General features: G+C 40.5%; 1 protein-coding gene across 5 annotated transcripts in view; it reads left to right on the top strand.

Annotated features, from left to right (window-relative positions):
• The window catches only part of MAP3K19 (mitogen-activated protein kinase kinase kinase 19), a 74,210-nt gene extending 56,967 nt beyond the window's left edge, over positions 1-17,243 (top strand). For 2 of the 5 annotated variants that reach the window (XM_037850328.1, XM_037850330.1), the window contains 5 exons: positions 2,500-2,543; positions 3,717-6,158; positions 9,220-9,369; positions 10,708-11,405; positions 16,542-16,677. In XM_037850328.1, coding sequence (XP_037706256.1) covers positions 2,500-2,543; positions 3,717-6,158; positions 9,220-9,369; positions 10,708-11,405; positions 16,542-16,608 — 3,401 coding nt within the window. In that variant the 3' untranslated portion in view covers positions 16,609-16,677. Of the gene's footprint in view, positions 1-2,499; positions 2,544-3,716; positions 6,159-9,219; positions 9,370-10,689; positions 11,406-16,541 lie in introns of those variants that run through there. The other 3 variants (XM_037850329.1, XM_037850332.1, XM_037850331.1) reach the window with 3 other exon arrangements.
• Positions 17,244-17,314: the final 71 nt, after the last annotated feature.

Genomic DNA, 17,314 nt, shown 5'->3' with positions numbered 1-17,314 from the left:
TACCTTTTATATTACCACAAGAAATAGTTAAGATGCCTTTCTACCCCACATTGATCCTCACCAAGATTGGATAATGTCAGTCCAAATATTTATAATAATACTTGGACTTTGTGTGTGTTTGTCATGACATCAGATATTTGCACCAACCATAAATTATTTCAGTTTTATTTCTAGTATTAACTTCTACAGAAAATCTCCCTCCTAGATTGTGACCTCTTTGAGGGCAGGGATTTTGTCTTTCTTCTTTATGACTGTATTTCTATCTTCTGGGACGGTACAGCCACTCAATAAATATTTATTGAACGAATGCATCAGAAATTGAGGCAAGGTTGGAGGAAGCCTTGGCCAGCAGAGATTAAGGGGAATGCCTGTGCCCTTGCTATTGGGATCCTTTTCTTAGGTGTCCAACTTTTACCTGAAAATGGCTTCTCTAGCTGTGTTAGATACTAGAGAATTCTGTTTCTTTCTAAGCAAGTTTTCAAAATAGCAACCTGTGGCTGAAATTGACCCATAGACATATTTTGTTTGGCCCCCACAGCATTTTTTTAAAAAGTAGATTTTGGAAGTTCTTTTTTATTTTAATTTTTGGAGTAATAAAAATGTCCAAAGATTGTGGTGATGAATGCACAACTATATGATGATACTATGAACAACTAATTGTACACTTTGAAAGACTGTATGTTATGTGAAAATGTCTCAATACAATTGCATTAAAAAAGGATAAACAAACAAACAAACAAACAAAAAAGTAGAGGAGGTGTTCACATAAAATCTCCCCCTCTCTGGCTTCTCTTGACAATTGGAAGGTCTTGCAGTGCTGGGTCATCTATCTGGAATGGACAACAACAGTGAGAGCTGAGTAGTGGAGGCCTCTAGCCTTGGGACACTTGTCTCAATTCACCACTGTCCCTACCTGTCCCATGTCATCCATTTATGTGACCTGCTTTGGCCCTGGAGACATTGGAGCTTTTGGCCTCAGCTCTAAGCTGCAGAAGTAGGTGGGGCTCGGGGTGGGGGATTACAGTCTGACATTTTGGTTAGAACTTCTAGGTATTATACTATCTAGTAAAACCCATATCCTCCTTCCACTCTCAGCACCACATGTGCTGTGCAGAATTTATTATCTACCCCATGTTTGAGTTCAAACAACTGTTTGAATACAGTTATCCATGAATATTTTCACATTTCCACACACTCTGTACTTTCTGAGCAAAAAGCACTAGGAAGCTAAGTTAAAAGAGGACTGAATGGCAAGCATGCCTTAGAAGTTAGGGATAGTGTATTGTCCCAGAGAGCTTTAGAGGCTTACCTCCCCAGGAGCTATTTACCTACTGTTCTAGTTTGCTAATGCTGCCAGAATGCAAAACACCAGAAATGGACTGGCTTTTATAAAGGGGGCTTATTGATTACACACTTACAGTCTTAAGGCCATAATGTGTCCAAGGTAATGCATCAACAGTCGAGTACTTTCACTGGAGGATGGCCAATGGTGTCCAGAAAACCTCTGTTAACTGGGAAGGCATGTGACCGGTGTGTGCTCCAAGTGCTGGTTTCAAAATGGCTTTCTCCCAGGATGTTCCTCTCTAGGCTGCAGTTCCTCAAAAATGTCACTCTTAGTTGCTCTTGGGGCATCTGTCCTCTCTTAGCTTCTCTGGAGCAAAAGTCTGTTTTCAAAGGCTGTCTCCAAAATGTCTCTGTAAGCTGAAGCTCCTCTCTCAGTTCCAGTGCATTCTTCAAAGTGTCCCTCTTGGCTGTAGCAGCTTGCTCCTTCTGTCTGATCTTATATAGTGCTCCAGTAATTTAATTCAGACCCACACTGAATGGGTGGGCCAACACCTCCATGGAAATTATCCAGTCAGTGTCATCACCCACAGTTGGGTGGGGCACATCTCCATGGAAACACTCAAAGAATTACAATCTAGTTAACACTGATAGGCCTGCCCACAGAAGATTACATCAAAGATAATGGCATTTGGGGGGACATAATACATTCAAACTGGCACACCTACTTTCCAGGGTAATAAAACCTCCTTTCCCCTGCAGGCATTTGCTTAAGTTTCATAGTAAAAAGTCACTCTCTTTTTTTGGGAGGGGAAGATTGACCAAAGTGCCAGTCGCCCTACAAAGCCCCAAGTCTTACAATTTCTGGGTTTCTACTTGTGGTGCAATCCCACTACATGTGTAGGTAAGCCTCTGGCTCTCATTGCATCACCCTGTACAGAATTCCAGAGTGGGCAACTGTTGTGAAGATGCTCTGTGAATAATAAATAGTCTGTTTTCTGATCCAGAGATCTCATGTATTCTCAGGGGCAGTAGCCTGAAGTTTTATATAATCATTCCACACCCACCTCCATGTGGATGGCACAGGGAAAAAACTCTTAATTTTTACTTTTCCTAAAACCTTAGCATAAAGATCACTCCATCCCCAAACTCTGGCTTGTCAAAATGTGTTTACTTTTCAACTATATTCAACATCTGATTATTTTTTTTCTTTCATAGAGGTTTCTGCCTCTGATATGACTTGCAGTAGCCGAAGAATCGAGGTAAGATTAGTTTTAGCTGTTTCTAACTTAAGAAATAACTTTTGTTGTTAGAGATAAACTCTATTAAATAACTCAAAATCAAATCCTCAGCAATTATATCTTGGAAAAACAATTCATGTATAGTCAATAGAAGGTCAGATACTTTGTGGGAAAATTATGCCTTTCTATGTTCATTTATTTTCTGGGGTGTTTCCCATTAACTCTACATAATGAGATGAGTAGCTCTCTCAAATGTATTTTAATTTGTCTTCTTTGAACATATCTGGAAATTATGTAATTCATTTTTTCCAGTGGTAGAAAGATTCTCCTAGTGTCTAATTTATACACAGAGCATTCAGGAAGACCCTTGCAATTGTTTACCTCTTTCAACCATGTGACCCACTTCTGTATCCTAGGAGTAGCCAAGAAAATACTTCTGCATAGCTACTGGATAATGTTATTAAGGAGTTTATTGGCCTAAAAAAATTTAATGGCTGCTGCAGGGAGATGTTTAAACACTGGGAAAATCTGTCTCTATTTCCTAAGTTATTTTTGAGAAATGGAAGAAAATCATATAGACAATAAAACTTGGGAATTATATTGCGTCTCACCTCTTTCTAACACCTAAGTTCCTAGCATCCGTTTCCTTTCCCTTTCTTCTTAATACAAAGGTGGCAACAGAATGAAAATGAAATAAATAGTTCTCAATTTCAGTCATGATCTGTGCCTATACAAATCCTGATATGATTAGGTATTTACTCTGTACATATGAAGAAATGGACAGAATGAAAAGAAGTGTAGAGTTACATAAGGAATATTTATGAAGTGTGTTTTATAGCTTAATGACCACAAAGCTGAGTCTTATACATTGGGTTGCACTGACCTCTAGAGGTTGATAAATAAAAACTAGCCTAGTTTGAAAATAGGTGGAGGGGAAAGGAAAAATTAAAAGCTATCCAGGATTGCTAAATTTATACTTGAAAAGTATAATTTCAAATGTATCATTTTATTTTTAGTTCTAAAAATAACACCACTGGGAATGAGATTTTCGTTTTAAAAATGTGAGCTCCAAAATAGCTTTGTACTTTAAAGGCCTTTGCAAAGAGAATCTTAGACTCTCCTCAGATTACTTTAAACTGGTTAATAAGCTATTTTATGTTTGTACATTCATGAACTTTTTCTCTTTGTTTTTAGTTCCCTCTGCCACCATTGTCACACCTGCCCATGAGATCTGCTCTCCTCACTGTCCCCCAAAACCACAAAATTCAAAAGGAGAGAGAAAGAAACATTTCAAGCCTCATATCCTTTATCCCTAAGCTCTTAGAGCCCATTAGTCAATCTGAGGAGTTTAGACCATCAAACAAGCAGCAGGAAGCCACATATAAGATGTTTGCAGATCAGACCCTCAGGTCTTCTGATAGCTCCATTTGGTCCAGAAACATGTGCCCTTTTCGGAAGGCTAACCACCACAGAGAACCCCGGGAAAGGGACGAGAACTGGAAATCCAAGGAATCAGAAAGAAATGATAAAATTGAAATCTCTCACTTTGCAAAAGGACAGCCTTTCATGTCCTTTGAGAATTTTAAGGGAGGCAATATTCCTACAGAGAGGGAAGAGTCTACTGATTGCCATGGTAGTGAAATGAGAAAAGCAGAAGAGAGCTCTCAATATCTTTCATCAAGAAAGAAAGAGAATTCAATGGCCAGAAACTGTGAACAATACTCAGAAATTGTATGTGCCATCCCAAACAAGCTCCAAGTGACCCAGCATTCAGAAATAACTCCAAGCCAGGATGAAGACACTAGAAATGATAAAGCTGATTCAAAAAGTGCTTCAGTGCATGAAGGTGAAGCAATTCTGCCAAATCATATTTTAGAAGAGTATCCTGTACTTAAAAGCTTGTCCAACAAAGACCCTGATGGCTCCATTGAGAAACTCTCAGAAAGTCATGGTGGCATGGAGAAAAACATAAAAATATCAATAGGAGAAGCAACCAAACCAGAAGTGACTGAGATGGTGCCTCTTATCCATATCATTTTCCCTGGAGATGGGACCCCCAAGGAACCAGCCGTGGCCAAACCAAGTCTTCAAAAAAGAAAGAGTACCCACCATAATAACAACAATAGCTTCAACATACTTGCACAGCATGAAAATGACAAGCATAAGATGAAAACCTATAGAAATAAGTTGGATTCGAAGACCAAGATAAGTAACAGGACACCTCAGAATATCATGACTTCCATGGAAGGTTCGTTTAAGCCTACTATGCATAAAACCAGCCTAAAAACTCAAGTTTTCCCTGCCTTGGAGCTTGTTGACTCTAGGCCTCAGCAATCACCCAAGTTTCAAAGGAGGATGCCACAGATAGAAAAGAAGCAATCAACTTACCGGATTCTGAAACCTAAAAGGCCATCATTTCCTTGTATCTGTAAAACTCCTGGAATAAAAAAGTCTCACGTTCCTCTTTCTGTTCAACCAACAGAGCCGAATCTAAATTGCCTAGATCTTAAATATAGTGATATGTTCAAAGAAATCAACTCAACTGGTAACGGACCTGTAATCTATGAAATGTTTGGGACTCCAGTTTATTGTCATGTGCGAGAGGCTGGACGACATGAAAACAAGTATTACCATGAGATATGCTCAGCTCCATCTGGCAGATGTATCTCCAACAAATGTCGGTCTTCACACAGTGATAGGAGCAGCAATAGCAGAGCAAGACTGTCTCAGAAAAGACCACATATTAAACCCCCAAAGACTCTGCTTGGCATTAAACAAAAGCATAAAAGTTTAATTTCTAAAGAAAAGGGTTACAAGCTTATAGCTAGTAACCTAGAAGACATTGAAAATGATATTTCAGAACAAGACTGGCAGGTAAAGTCTTCAGGAAACGACTTTCTTTCTTTCAAAGATGAAGTTCAGCCCATGAGTTTGGCTGAATCTCCAAAGCAGGCCATTGATCAGAATGCATTCCTTCCTGTCTCAGATTTGTCCATTGTTGAAGAGGTCTCTATAGGACAGTATGCCAATGATGGAGATGTTTCTGACAATCAAATACTTGCCACAAGCCTCAGAGATCTGCATGAACTTGAAGAGCTGCATCACCAGATCCCACTTGTCCTTTCAAAAAACAGCTGGGCATTGCCCAGTGAGAAGATTTCCTACAAGCATCTACTGCAAGACAAACAGAATACAGGATGTCTTGGTAATTTGAACACCAATCAAATACTATCTAAGGATCTAGGGTTTGATAGTGTTTCAGATAAGTCTAACACACTCGTGAGTTTCTCTTTCCAAGAGAAACAAGAAAGTGCATCTTACCAAATATATCAAAACTGGATACATTCTTTGGACCATGATAGTTTAGCAAGTAAGTCATATCACACTCTTGGAGAAACTTTAAATGCTGCAGATTCAATTTCTAAAGAAATTCTGGACTCTGTAAAGAATGAGGAATTGACAGATGAACTGTTAGGTTGTCTAGCTGCAGAACTATTAGCTCTTGATGAGAAAGATAACAACTCTCGCCAAATTGTGGCAAATGAAACGGAACATGAAAACCTAAATCTTGATCTTGGTGGGAGAGGAAATGCCACACGAGAAATGGGCAGAGAGACAACAAATGTCAAAATACAGGTTGGTATAATTAGTATCAGAGGTTCACTGGGGCAGGAAGGAAATAGAGACAATCTGGTTCAAAACCCTTATTTTCAAATGTGAATCAGAAACCCTAAACAATTAGTTTCTTCAAGGTCACATCATTTATGCCAGAGTCAAATTGGAATCCAGGTCCCCTGTCTCCCAAGATAAGATGTTTCTTATTATACTGTCTTACTTCTGGAATTTAGCTAGCTTGATATGCAATCAATTTGCTTTGGAAATATTAATACAGCAAAGCTATGTACTTAAATAGGTCAGTGTACAATCCAGTGATGATGTTTTCCAACACCAAATAGCAGCAGAGATATAACTATGGTTAAAGCATTGCTCTAGATGATGTGTGAGATAGAAAGAAGTAAACATGGCCCCTGAAGAGTCTCACCATCTAGTTCCAAAACCTATATGAAGATGTGAAATGTGCATTTCTCAAAGAATTCCCTGTATCTGAGCATTTGCTCTCAGATGGTTCACTACTATAACAACAAAAATATTATTGATGCCTACTGTGTTTTTGGCACTAGACTGAGAACTAGGGACATTGTGGTGTATAAGACACAGCTCTTGACCTCAAGGAAGTATAGGTAAAAAATCCTGAATTAAAAAAATTATATTTTGTTTGGCATGGGAGTCAGGATGGCAGAGAAGAATAGCAACAGATAGTTGGGTTTTTTGTTTGCTTGTTTTCTTTGTTTGTTGTTTTAATTCTCACCAAAGTATATGAACTTCCTATTCTATTAAAATTTTGAGAACAGAAACAGTAGGTTTAGCTGAACTGATATTTATTAAATACGTAACTTGTGTTATATCACACTGTATCAGGCTCAGGTATAATTATTCTAAATAGTTGAGCAGGAGAATACACAAGATGCCATAGCTGGGTTGACTGAGAACCTACTATGTATAGTGAGACGCATCCTATTCTTTATGCTTCATAACAGCTCTGTGAGATAGGTTCTATAGGTACTAACACATCCCCATTTTGCAGATGAGGACACTGAGGTTTAGAAAGTCACACAGCTAGTCATGCACACAAGCATTCTGATTTCAGTCTCACACCCTTAATCACTACACAGTGAGAATGTTCCCTGTCCTAAAAGGCCAGCTCTGCCCTCATGATGAGCTTGGTCTCTGCTGGGAGTGGGCAGTGATTTGGAGAAGCCTCCAGGCTTGAGTGGGAGATGGGGTTGTGGTGTGTGCCCACCTCTGTAGTTTTGAGATGCGCCAACCATGCTGCCGTTTCAAATTGAAGAAGCACTAGCAGGCCATAAATTGAATCCACCCGTAACCCCACCCTGCAATCTTGGAGCCAAAAATGGACCTTTTGTCACCTTTCCCTTCCAAGCAGTTCTTAAATTTCAATTTGGATGGAAATGTAAGTAGATAGGAGAGGAGGAATCCAAGTAGCCCTTTGGAGGCATGGACATTTGGAGGGAAGGATCACGCGAGATCTGTTGGGAAACCAGGAAATGAAACCTATCACCTTGACTCTGCTGCATCATGACTATTACTTATTTTTAAGACTACTAGTAGAGGAGATGGAAATGAAGCACTCCAGGTCTTGACCAACCAATTGGAAAAGATGGTCTAAGTTGTACAAAGAGATACTTGTTTCTTGATTTCTTGGGCTGTGCCTCTCAAAGTTACTGGGAATACAAATCTCTTGGGAATCACGTTAAAATGCATGATTCATCATGCCTGGGGCCTGGGATTCTGCATATCTAATAAGCTCCCAGGTGATGCTGATGCAGGTGGTCTACAGATTAACCTTTGAGAAGCAAGCATATAGGGGGCTGTGGATCTTCAGTCAATTGCTTCTAGTCTTGACCACCCAAATTACTTGTATGGATGCATGTATGTATGTGTGTGTGTGTAAATATGTATATGTCTGCATATATATGTGTATAAGTGTATGTGTATACACTTATGCATGTATGTGTTTTAGTCTACTAAAACTGCTGAAATGCAGGTACCATAAAATGGGTCAGCTTTTATAAAGAGGATTTATTAACTTGCAAGATTACAGTTCTGAGGCTATGAAAATGTCCAAATCTAGGCATCATCAAGAAGATACCTTCTTCCTGAAGACAGGTCGTTGGTGATCCGGGATTCCTCTGCACATGGCGAGGCACATGGTGGCATCTGCTGGTCTCTCCCTTCTCTTCCGGGTTTCATTGCTTCCAGCTTCTGGCTTCAGTGGCTTCATCTCTGTTTCTGTGACTTTCTCTCAGCTTCCATGGCTTTCTCTTTGTATTTCATCCTCTTATAAAGACTCCAGTAAAAGGATTAAGACCCACTTGGGGCAGGCCTCAGTTGAAATAATCTAATCAAAAGGTCCCACCCACAATAGGTTTACACCCACAGAAATGGATTAGCTCTAAGAACATGATCTTTTCTGGGGTATATACAGCTTCAAACCATCACAGTATGCATGTGTTAGAGTATATTTGTGTATATATGTGATGTACAGGTAAGCATGTATGTTTATGAATTACGTATAGCTTATATTTGTGTGGATCCATATATGAATATGTGTGTATATATGTCCCTGTGTGTGTGGCTATTCCTATGTTTCTTTTTCCAAACTTGTCTGTATTTAGGGACAAGTTGACTGGGATAATGGGAATTTTGAAGAGAGAGTTGAGGGTGGGGGGTTGAGGAGGCAGCACACACCAACATGTGTCCTCTCTTATTTTGGGGACCTTGTGAGAGCTCATTCTCAAGAGACACTGATCAGTAGCCTATAGATCCGTGTGGACCCCAAGATAAACAGGACTTATCCCTTCCCTGTAAAATAGGTGAGGCAAAATGTGACTCAGAAATGTATACTGTTAACAAGACTAAGGTGCAGAACTAAGATATCCTGCTTGGTCACTTTTTGGGAAATGTATGTATCCAGAAGCTACCATGATCGATAAGAATAGCCATGGACTGGTGCATTTGAAAGGAACACTGCTCCACCCCCACCACCCCACCCCTTCTCTACATCCTCATGCCTCAGAGTTTAATGGTCATCTTCTCTTTTGTCTCATTCTTTCAGAGGTGTAGTAACGGGTGCAGGATATATGACAGGGAGGAGAAATTTCTCAACTCAAATGAAAAGAAGACATTTTCTGAAAATAGTTTAAAGTACGAGGAGCCCATCTTGTGGACCAAGGGTGAGATCCTTGGGAAGGGAGCCTATGGCACAGTAAGTCAAACTGGAAACGTGATAAACTGCTAAACCCACCCCTCCTTGGCCCTTCCCCTTCCCTAACCCTGCCTCCTCCATCACACACTTTTACTTAAAACTCTGTCAGTAGTAACAGAAAATCCAACCCAAAGTTAGCATGAGGAAAAGGATATTTATTTACTTTATATAACAGCAAGGTCTGGAGTATTTCTGACTCGGGGCACGCTGGCTTCAGGGGTCAAACAATGCCATCGGCATTTGGTCTTTCTGTATCTCTCAGTCTGGTGTTCTTTCCCAGGGTTCATGTGGTGGCACAATGGCCACAGTATCTCCAGCCTCCCTCTCCCAGGTCCAGGTCCCTCAGCAGCTCAGGATGTGTGACCAGGAGTTGGGAGAATCATTGCTTGATGGCAAAAACAGAAGATGCTCCTATGTTTTGTGAATTGCATAAAAGACCATCTGAAGTCCTAGCACTTTAGACAGTATTGACATAGACAAAGAAAAGATGCGCCCTAGTAGGCTCTGTTTCGCCTCTCATTGGAGGCATTTCAGGAATTGGTTGAGAAGGTGGGAAAACATGAAGCCACTGAAGTCACATCACAAGGGTGACCGCTGAGTTGCCCAGGATCTGCCTCCCCTTCTCCAGAGAGCTTTAGAGATGAATGGCCCCGTCAGTTTAGGTACAGGCCTGCTCACACCATTAAATGGCAGTGCTAGATGGAAACCCAAATATTTGGACTCTAGAGATTAGGGCTGAATCCGTATTTGGCTCCATAAATGGAGAATTTGGGGGAGCTTTTGTGCTCTCTGAAAATCTATCATACATGGGAGATTTCCCAAAAAGCATCCTTGAGTCTTTAAGTTTCTCTTTTTCCCAAGTCTTAAACTTTAAATGGAAGCTATACCTATAAGACACATCAGAATTATTATTTTTACCCTAAATCTCAAGGAGAAACATTTCTTAAATTAACATTTATTGGGTGAGGTGCTTTCCCAAATCACCATCTCATGTACTTATCATGGAAATCTGTCAGGTAAGTATTGTCACCACAGTTTTACAGGTAAGAAAGACTGAGGGCAAAACGACTTACTCAAGGTTACCCAGAAAGAAATGGTAAAGCCAGGATTCTAACCAGTCCAGGTTACTTGACTCCAAGCCAGTATGATTTCCATTCTCCATCCTGCTCATCTCGCCTCGGAATTTACTTATTTTTAAATACTTTGCATTTAGGTGGGGAACGTATCAACTTAGAGAAAGGCAAGGGTTTGGGGGGAGAAGGGAAAGACAAGTGTCCCATGAGGCATTTTGTGAACATGTCATTTATATTTAATAATAAGGTATTGGTTTGCTTTTAGGTGTACTGTGGTCTTACTAGCCAGGGGCAGTTAATAGCTGTCAAACAGGTGGCTTTGGATACCTCTGATAAATTAGCTACCGAAAAAGAATACCGGAAACTGCAGGAAGAAGTAGATTTATTGAAAGTCCTGAAACACATCAACATTGTGGCCTATCTGGGGACGTGCTTGGAAGAGAACATTGTAAGCATTTTCATGGAGTTCGTTCCCGGTGGCTCGATCTCTAGTATTATAAATCGTTTTGGGCCATTGCCTGAGATGGTGTTCTGTAAATATACAAAACAGATTCTGCAGGGTGTTGCTTATCTCCATGAGAACTGTGTGGTACATCGAGACATCAAAGGAAATAATGTCATGCTCATGCCAACAGGAATAATAAAGCTGATCGACTTTGGCTGTGCCAAGCGTTTGGCCTGGGCAGGCTTAAATGGCACTCACAGTGACATGCTTAAGTCCATGCACGGGACTCCATATTGGATGGCCCCAGAAGTCATCAACGGGTCTGGCTACGGAAGGAAGTCTGACATCTGGAGCACAGGCTGCACCGTGTTTGAGATGGCCACCGGGAAGCCCCCGCTGGCTTCCATGGACAGGATGGCAGCCATGTTTTACATCGGAGCACACCGAGGGCTGATGCCCCCCCTACCAGACCACTTCTCAGAAGACGCGGCAGACTTCGTGCACATGTGCCTAACGAGGTAGGAAACCAAAGCCTGAGGCAGATGATAGACCTCCAGAGATTCCAAGCAGCTGACATTTCCCCTGCAATTTATGGCCCATTGAAAGCTCTGCTTCTGTTAGGAAATCAAGTACGGAGTGATTTTTTTTGCTGAAAGGAATCATGATGAGCCATATGAGTGATTGTGTTTGTTGTACCGGAGCATGTGGGGCGATGCTTCAAGCACAAAGTGCCTCAGTTAGGTGTCTTACCAGGTCCTGATAATATTTGCCCCAATCAAGGGGTTTGCAAAAATTGCTAAAGATCTACTTATTTATCAATGTGACATCTTCCCAGGGGCCAGCCGCGGAGAAAGGCCATCACCTGTACTCCAGGCCTTTCTTTCCTAAGCTGCCTTCCTCTCAGAGAAGCAGTGTGTGCATTCTCATTTCCTCCCTTTCAAAACCAGCTCTCAGGGAAGAATGTGAGAAACTCATTCATACTGAAGTATTGATGATTCACAAGGTTTCATGTACCAGTTCCCCCAGAAATACTTGCATTTAAAGTGAGGGGAAACAATCTGCACCAAAGGAACAAATCTCTGGAGTATTTTAAGCATCAAGTGGGGAGTATGGAGGGTGGGGGAGGAGAAAAGCCCCAGATAGCTGCCTATGTTATCCCTACCTTGATTCCTCTTCCTGTCTGTGGAATAACATTCGAGGTAAAATGTTAAAGATTACCCAGGGACTTTCAAACTTTTCTTAACCAGGCACCTTCTGTTCATATGCAATGTTAATCCAGAGTCTTGCTGGAGTCCATGCACCTGATCTCTGTGATGAACCTAACCCACCTAGTAAGGCTCAAACATTAGTTGCATGTGCAGGACAAGGGATGCCTGAGACTCAAAAACAATTTCCTGACTTTCAAGGAAGTGTGCTTTCCTCCACCCTTACTTCTTTGCTTTCTTATTCTTACATAGAAAACTCTATGGTCCCAGCTTTCAGCAAAACATATATGGCAAGCCCCAACTCACAGGGGATCACTTTTCCTTTCTTAATGAATCTCGGCACCCACAGGTCTCCCTGCCAGCTGTGGACTGTGCCTCTCACTCTGTCCCTGTGTTTCCCCCACCCCCACCCCCCACACTCCAGTTGATTTCAGGGGATCACGTGGGTGGGGGCAGCAACACGTACTCCAGAGACACCTTAGGTGCCCTCATATGTTTTTGTGGACAGATCACCAGGCACAGAGTCCCCTTTCCCCGCTAGTTAAAACCCCACGAAAGGAGATGGATGTTGCTGAGAATACACTATGGACCAGAACTAGTTTGGGAGATAGGGTCTAAGCTCCTAAAACAAGTAGTTGCTTTGACCTGAATTTAACAATGGTCTATTATTGGCTCATAGTTAGAAAATACTTGCTATTCTCATTTTCTTTCAGGCTGTTCTTACACACATATACGCACGCACACATACACAAAAACTTAACATAGAAAGGGTGGCATCTTCTCTTTTAAGGAAATCAATTTCTACCCAACTCTTCCGACTCTCCTTAAAGAAGCCTGGGGGAACCAACTACGAATGGATGCCTTTAATGCCTGTCAGTTGAAGACCCAATTCTATGAACTTTTGTTTCACTCCCTGGCTTCTGCTTGGGCTCAGTCCTTTGGGGAAGATTATGGGTGTTTTTGCCAAATACCAATGGGATCCTTTCAAAAATATAAGTGAGATCACTTCTTCTCTATGCTTGAAACTATCCCATCTCACTCAGAATAATATCCAAAGTCCCTCCCATGACTTTTCAGGGCCCTGTGTGATGGGAGCTCTGGTACCTCTTTTGGCTTATTTTCCAACCCTCTTCCTTGCTCGCTCTGCCCCAGGCACACTGACTCCTTCCTGGGCCTCAGCAGCTGAGTCCACTTCTGCCCCAGGGCTTTGCATAGGCTGTCCTCACAACCTGGAATGTTCTCTTCTCTGAATGTTTCCTAGCTCCCTCCTTTCATTCAGGTCTCTGCTCAAATGCCACCTATCAGAGGACCTTCCTGACTGCTGGCATAGCACCCCACATCACTCTTGCCCTAGTACCTACTCCATCTCTCTTTATTGCACTTATTTCCATCTGACCTCTAACATCTTCATTTCCTGTCCCTTCCCACCAGAACGTAAGCTCCATGACAGCAGGGACTTGGTGTGTTTTGTTCACTACTGGATCATCAGCACTTAGAAGAGCAGCGTCTAGACACTGAAATATTTACTGAATGAATTAGTGAACAAATACCAATGGAAGAAAGAGAGTGATGAGGTGGAATGAATGACATGATTCAGAGTTAAGAAAAAAGTTAATTATCCCCAAAGAAGAACAAGAATCGACTGACTGGGTAGTAGTGGTAATTCTGTAAAAACCCTTATACGTTGACAAAAACTGAAAATAATTAATTTAATGAAGCTTTTCAAATGTGAACCTACTCTAACCCCTTTCCTTTGGAAGATGAGGCTTTCCTTATGAACCATTCCTTCATAAAGAAAGCAATACACAACTCACCTGCCTAATAACAAGTTACTAGGGTTGTTGTGAATGTTAAGTGAAATGGTGTATGTAAATTGCTAAGCAGAGTATGGGGCATGTAATTAGGTCTCCATAGTTAAAAACCATTAGGGAGAATACTAATGCACCTTACCCAATTAGTATCTTATACAAGGCAGCATATAATTATCTCCTGAAATTCTATGGGAAAGACCCTAAGGATTCTAGAATCACACCCGATGTCCACAATAATGCCCTTGAGGTGGGTGTGGAAAGTCAGAAATAAGAGGCCCTGTTAAAGACTCTGAAATAGAGGTGATCAGGTATAGACCAGGAACAAGGAAGGCCTGAATAGAACAGAAATGGATTTGGGGGAGCCATGAGAAATAAGCATGGGTGGGGTACTGCTATGGTAGGCTGAAAGTCCTGGGAGGTCAGACCAAGGAGTTTAGCTTTATTGCAACAGGCAGTGAAGAGCAACAGGGTGTGAAGAATTTGGGGTAGAGAATACCATAGAGAAAAAGGCTTTGGGAGGACTGGTGAGATGGTGGCACACTGAAGGGCCTGGGATGGAGGCTACTTGAGAGCAGAAGGACATAGAGGAATCCAGAGGTTGGACCCTGATGGTGGTGGAAGCTGTGGGATTGCAAAGAGGATTCCAGAACAATTCAGAGGCAGGTGAATCAGGACTTGGAGAAGGATAATAGGATTTCATGGATTTGAGTCTGGATAATGGAAGAAATTATACAAAAAAAGTTGTGAGAGAGGAAAAGATAAGGAAGTTGAAGAGGATTCCCATACATATAAGGAGACATTTGAAACTGTGGAATTGGAGGTACATGTTTGAAAATCATTACAAGGTTTTTGTGAAAAAATTAGAGGACTGAGGAAGAGTTTTTGAAAAATGTTAGTGGGGAAGAAAACAGAATATGCATAGCATTAAGTCTAGCACATAACTGAAAAGAAGGGAAGGGAAATTGCCCCAAGGTGAGAGAAGAACAAAGAGAACAAGGTCTAAGTTAGATATCATTTCAGTGAGGTGAGGATAGTGAGTATTTCAGATACTACAGAGATAATGATGAGGATGAGCTCGTTAAATTTAGTAATGAGAAGGTCATGGTTAATTTTAAGAGAGAAATTTCTATGGAGGAGTGGGTCAAATGGTTGGAGTTTTAGGAATAATGAGTATTGAGGGCAAAAAGAAAACCCCACTGGGTTTGGCCATGTTAGAGAAATTTGGCAGGAATAGAAAGAAATTGCATATAGCAATGGTAACCAGGTCAAGGAAGTGATTTTGAAGTGAGGAGAGATTTCTGCATATTTTGAAGGCAGGAGAAAGAGCCTCCAGAAGGTGAGAAGTTTTATTTATTTATTTTTTCAGTGATTTTTTTCATTATCCATTTTAAAGACACACATGCATTAAAGCATACAAATATACCTGAGAAATGAGGAAACACACTTTTCTTCTGTAATATGAATATGTCTTCTGCACAATTGCAGAGACTTTACAAAATCTGCGATCCTGCGTCATTCTTCCCTGAATAAAATTTAAGGAGTCACTTTCTCTGGGAAATTCACATTTACCCATAATCACTGGAATAATTGTGATTTAGATTCTTTATAAACATAGCTATTATTTAGGATGAACACATATGGGTCATATCTCTCAGGAACACTGGGGAATTGGGAATTTTACCATGTAGAGGAGCTAGTTTCCTTTCAAATCCTGATTGGTAGGGAATTTTTCATTAAACTCTTGAGGTTAAATTTGTAATAGTGCTTATTAACAATAAAATTAGAAAACAAATGGTGAGAGGTTTTAGTTTGAAATGACATAGGGTCACTTTTTAAAAGAAATTTTATTTTTATTTCTATTTTCTCCTGGGCTATTCTTGGTGGCCATTCTGCTTTCAAAATTATCAAAGGGTAGCCAAAAGAATGACCTTGAGAATAGACCATTGCAGCTAACCATTGATTGGTTCATTAGTTTGTTGGTTCATTGACTGATTGATATATTTCCAAAAGTTTATTGATTTCTTGAAGGAAAAACCTAAACTACAATTGTACTAACTGATCAAGTGTCTCCTTTTATGCTCATGAGGTCATTTCAGTTATTCACCAAAAGCACTAAATGTTATTTTATTTAATGTCTACTTTTTTTCAAGTCTTTTCAATTCTGGATTCTAATGCCTCCTCTAAATTTTGTAAGTAAATTAAATGCTCGTTAAAAGTGCAATAAATTGTACACCTAAAATATGTGAATTTTTCTATACGTGAATTATACCTTAAATGAACAGAGTACAATGGAAAATAAGTCTAATTTTTAACAATGATAGCTATCATTTTTTAACATTTTTAAGACACATTTTTGAACACTTACAATGTGCCAGACACTGTTTAAAAGTGTGTTCTTATTTCATTCATTGTCCCAACGAGTTAGGTATTGCTCTTACCCCTGTTCTACAGATAGGGAAAGAGTTTAAGTCACTTGCCCAAGATCACACAGCTAAAAGCTGGTGTCTGATCTCAACTCAAGTCTTTCTGACTGTTAGAGATTGTATTTCCATCTTTAGTATTTGCATTTTGAGCCAAATAGATCTAGTTGGCAAGCATATCACCAGGGGCCGCTTTTAATGTGTTTTCCCTTTCTTAGGGATCAACATGAACGACCTTCTGCTCTTGAGCTCCTGAAGCACTCCTTCTTGAAAAGAAGTCACTGAGCACACATCGAGACTTTCTTCCCAGCTCCAGCGTAGACATTTTGTTACTGCTTCATTGTGGGGAATGATGGTTAAGGCAACTTTGTTTTCCTATTGGAACTTTACTCTAATTCCACTTAACCAGATCCTGCATTGTCACTAACTTAAAGTTTTAGTTACACATTAGTCTCCTCAGGCTTCAGGCAAGAAGTATAAGAGGAGAAACTTTTCTTCAGCCTCTTCCAGTGTTTACAGTTTTGACTGTCCAAGAAATATATTCTCTATTACTTTATATGATCATTTCCTTTTATATTTGGCCTATCAATTTTAATGTCATTAGTTTAAAATAAATTGTAAAAACAACTTGTATTTTCTTGCTTGGTGAGAAAAGACTATTAATTCTTGCAAAGGTGACTAGAAGCTGAGAAGTTAAAAGGGGTAGAGAAAGGCTAGTCACAGCTTCTTTTGGTGACAATTTCTAGGAGCCTCAAGGTTGAACAGGAGTTAGCCAAGGGCCATTAGAGGGGCATGACATTTCATCGTCAGAGGGTCCCTCAACTCCTTAGAAGTCTGTACAGACAAGAAAGAAGTTGGGCTAGTTTCAAGTGGCTTGGAAAACCTGGGACTCCTTTGCCTGTGATTTACTTATAGTATGATTTGAGGTTTTCATCCATTTGCAGAATGAATTAGGTCATTACCACATCAAACTGCCTAAGCCTAAACCAGC

The sequence above is a fragment of the Choloepus didactylus genome, chromosome 9, assembly GCF_015220235.1.
Source record: "Choloepus didactylus isolate mChoDid1 chromosome 9, mChoDid1.pri, whole genome shotgun sequence".
In the NCBI taxonomy this organism is placed as follows: Eukaryota; Metazoa; Chordata; class Mammalia; order Pilosa; family Megalonychidae; genus Choloepus; species Choloepus didactylus.
The sequence above is the reverse complement of the archived record's forward strand: the minus strand, read 5'-3'. Positions and strand labels throughout refer to the sequence as shown.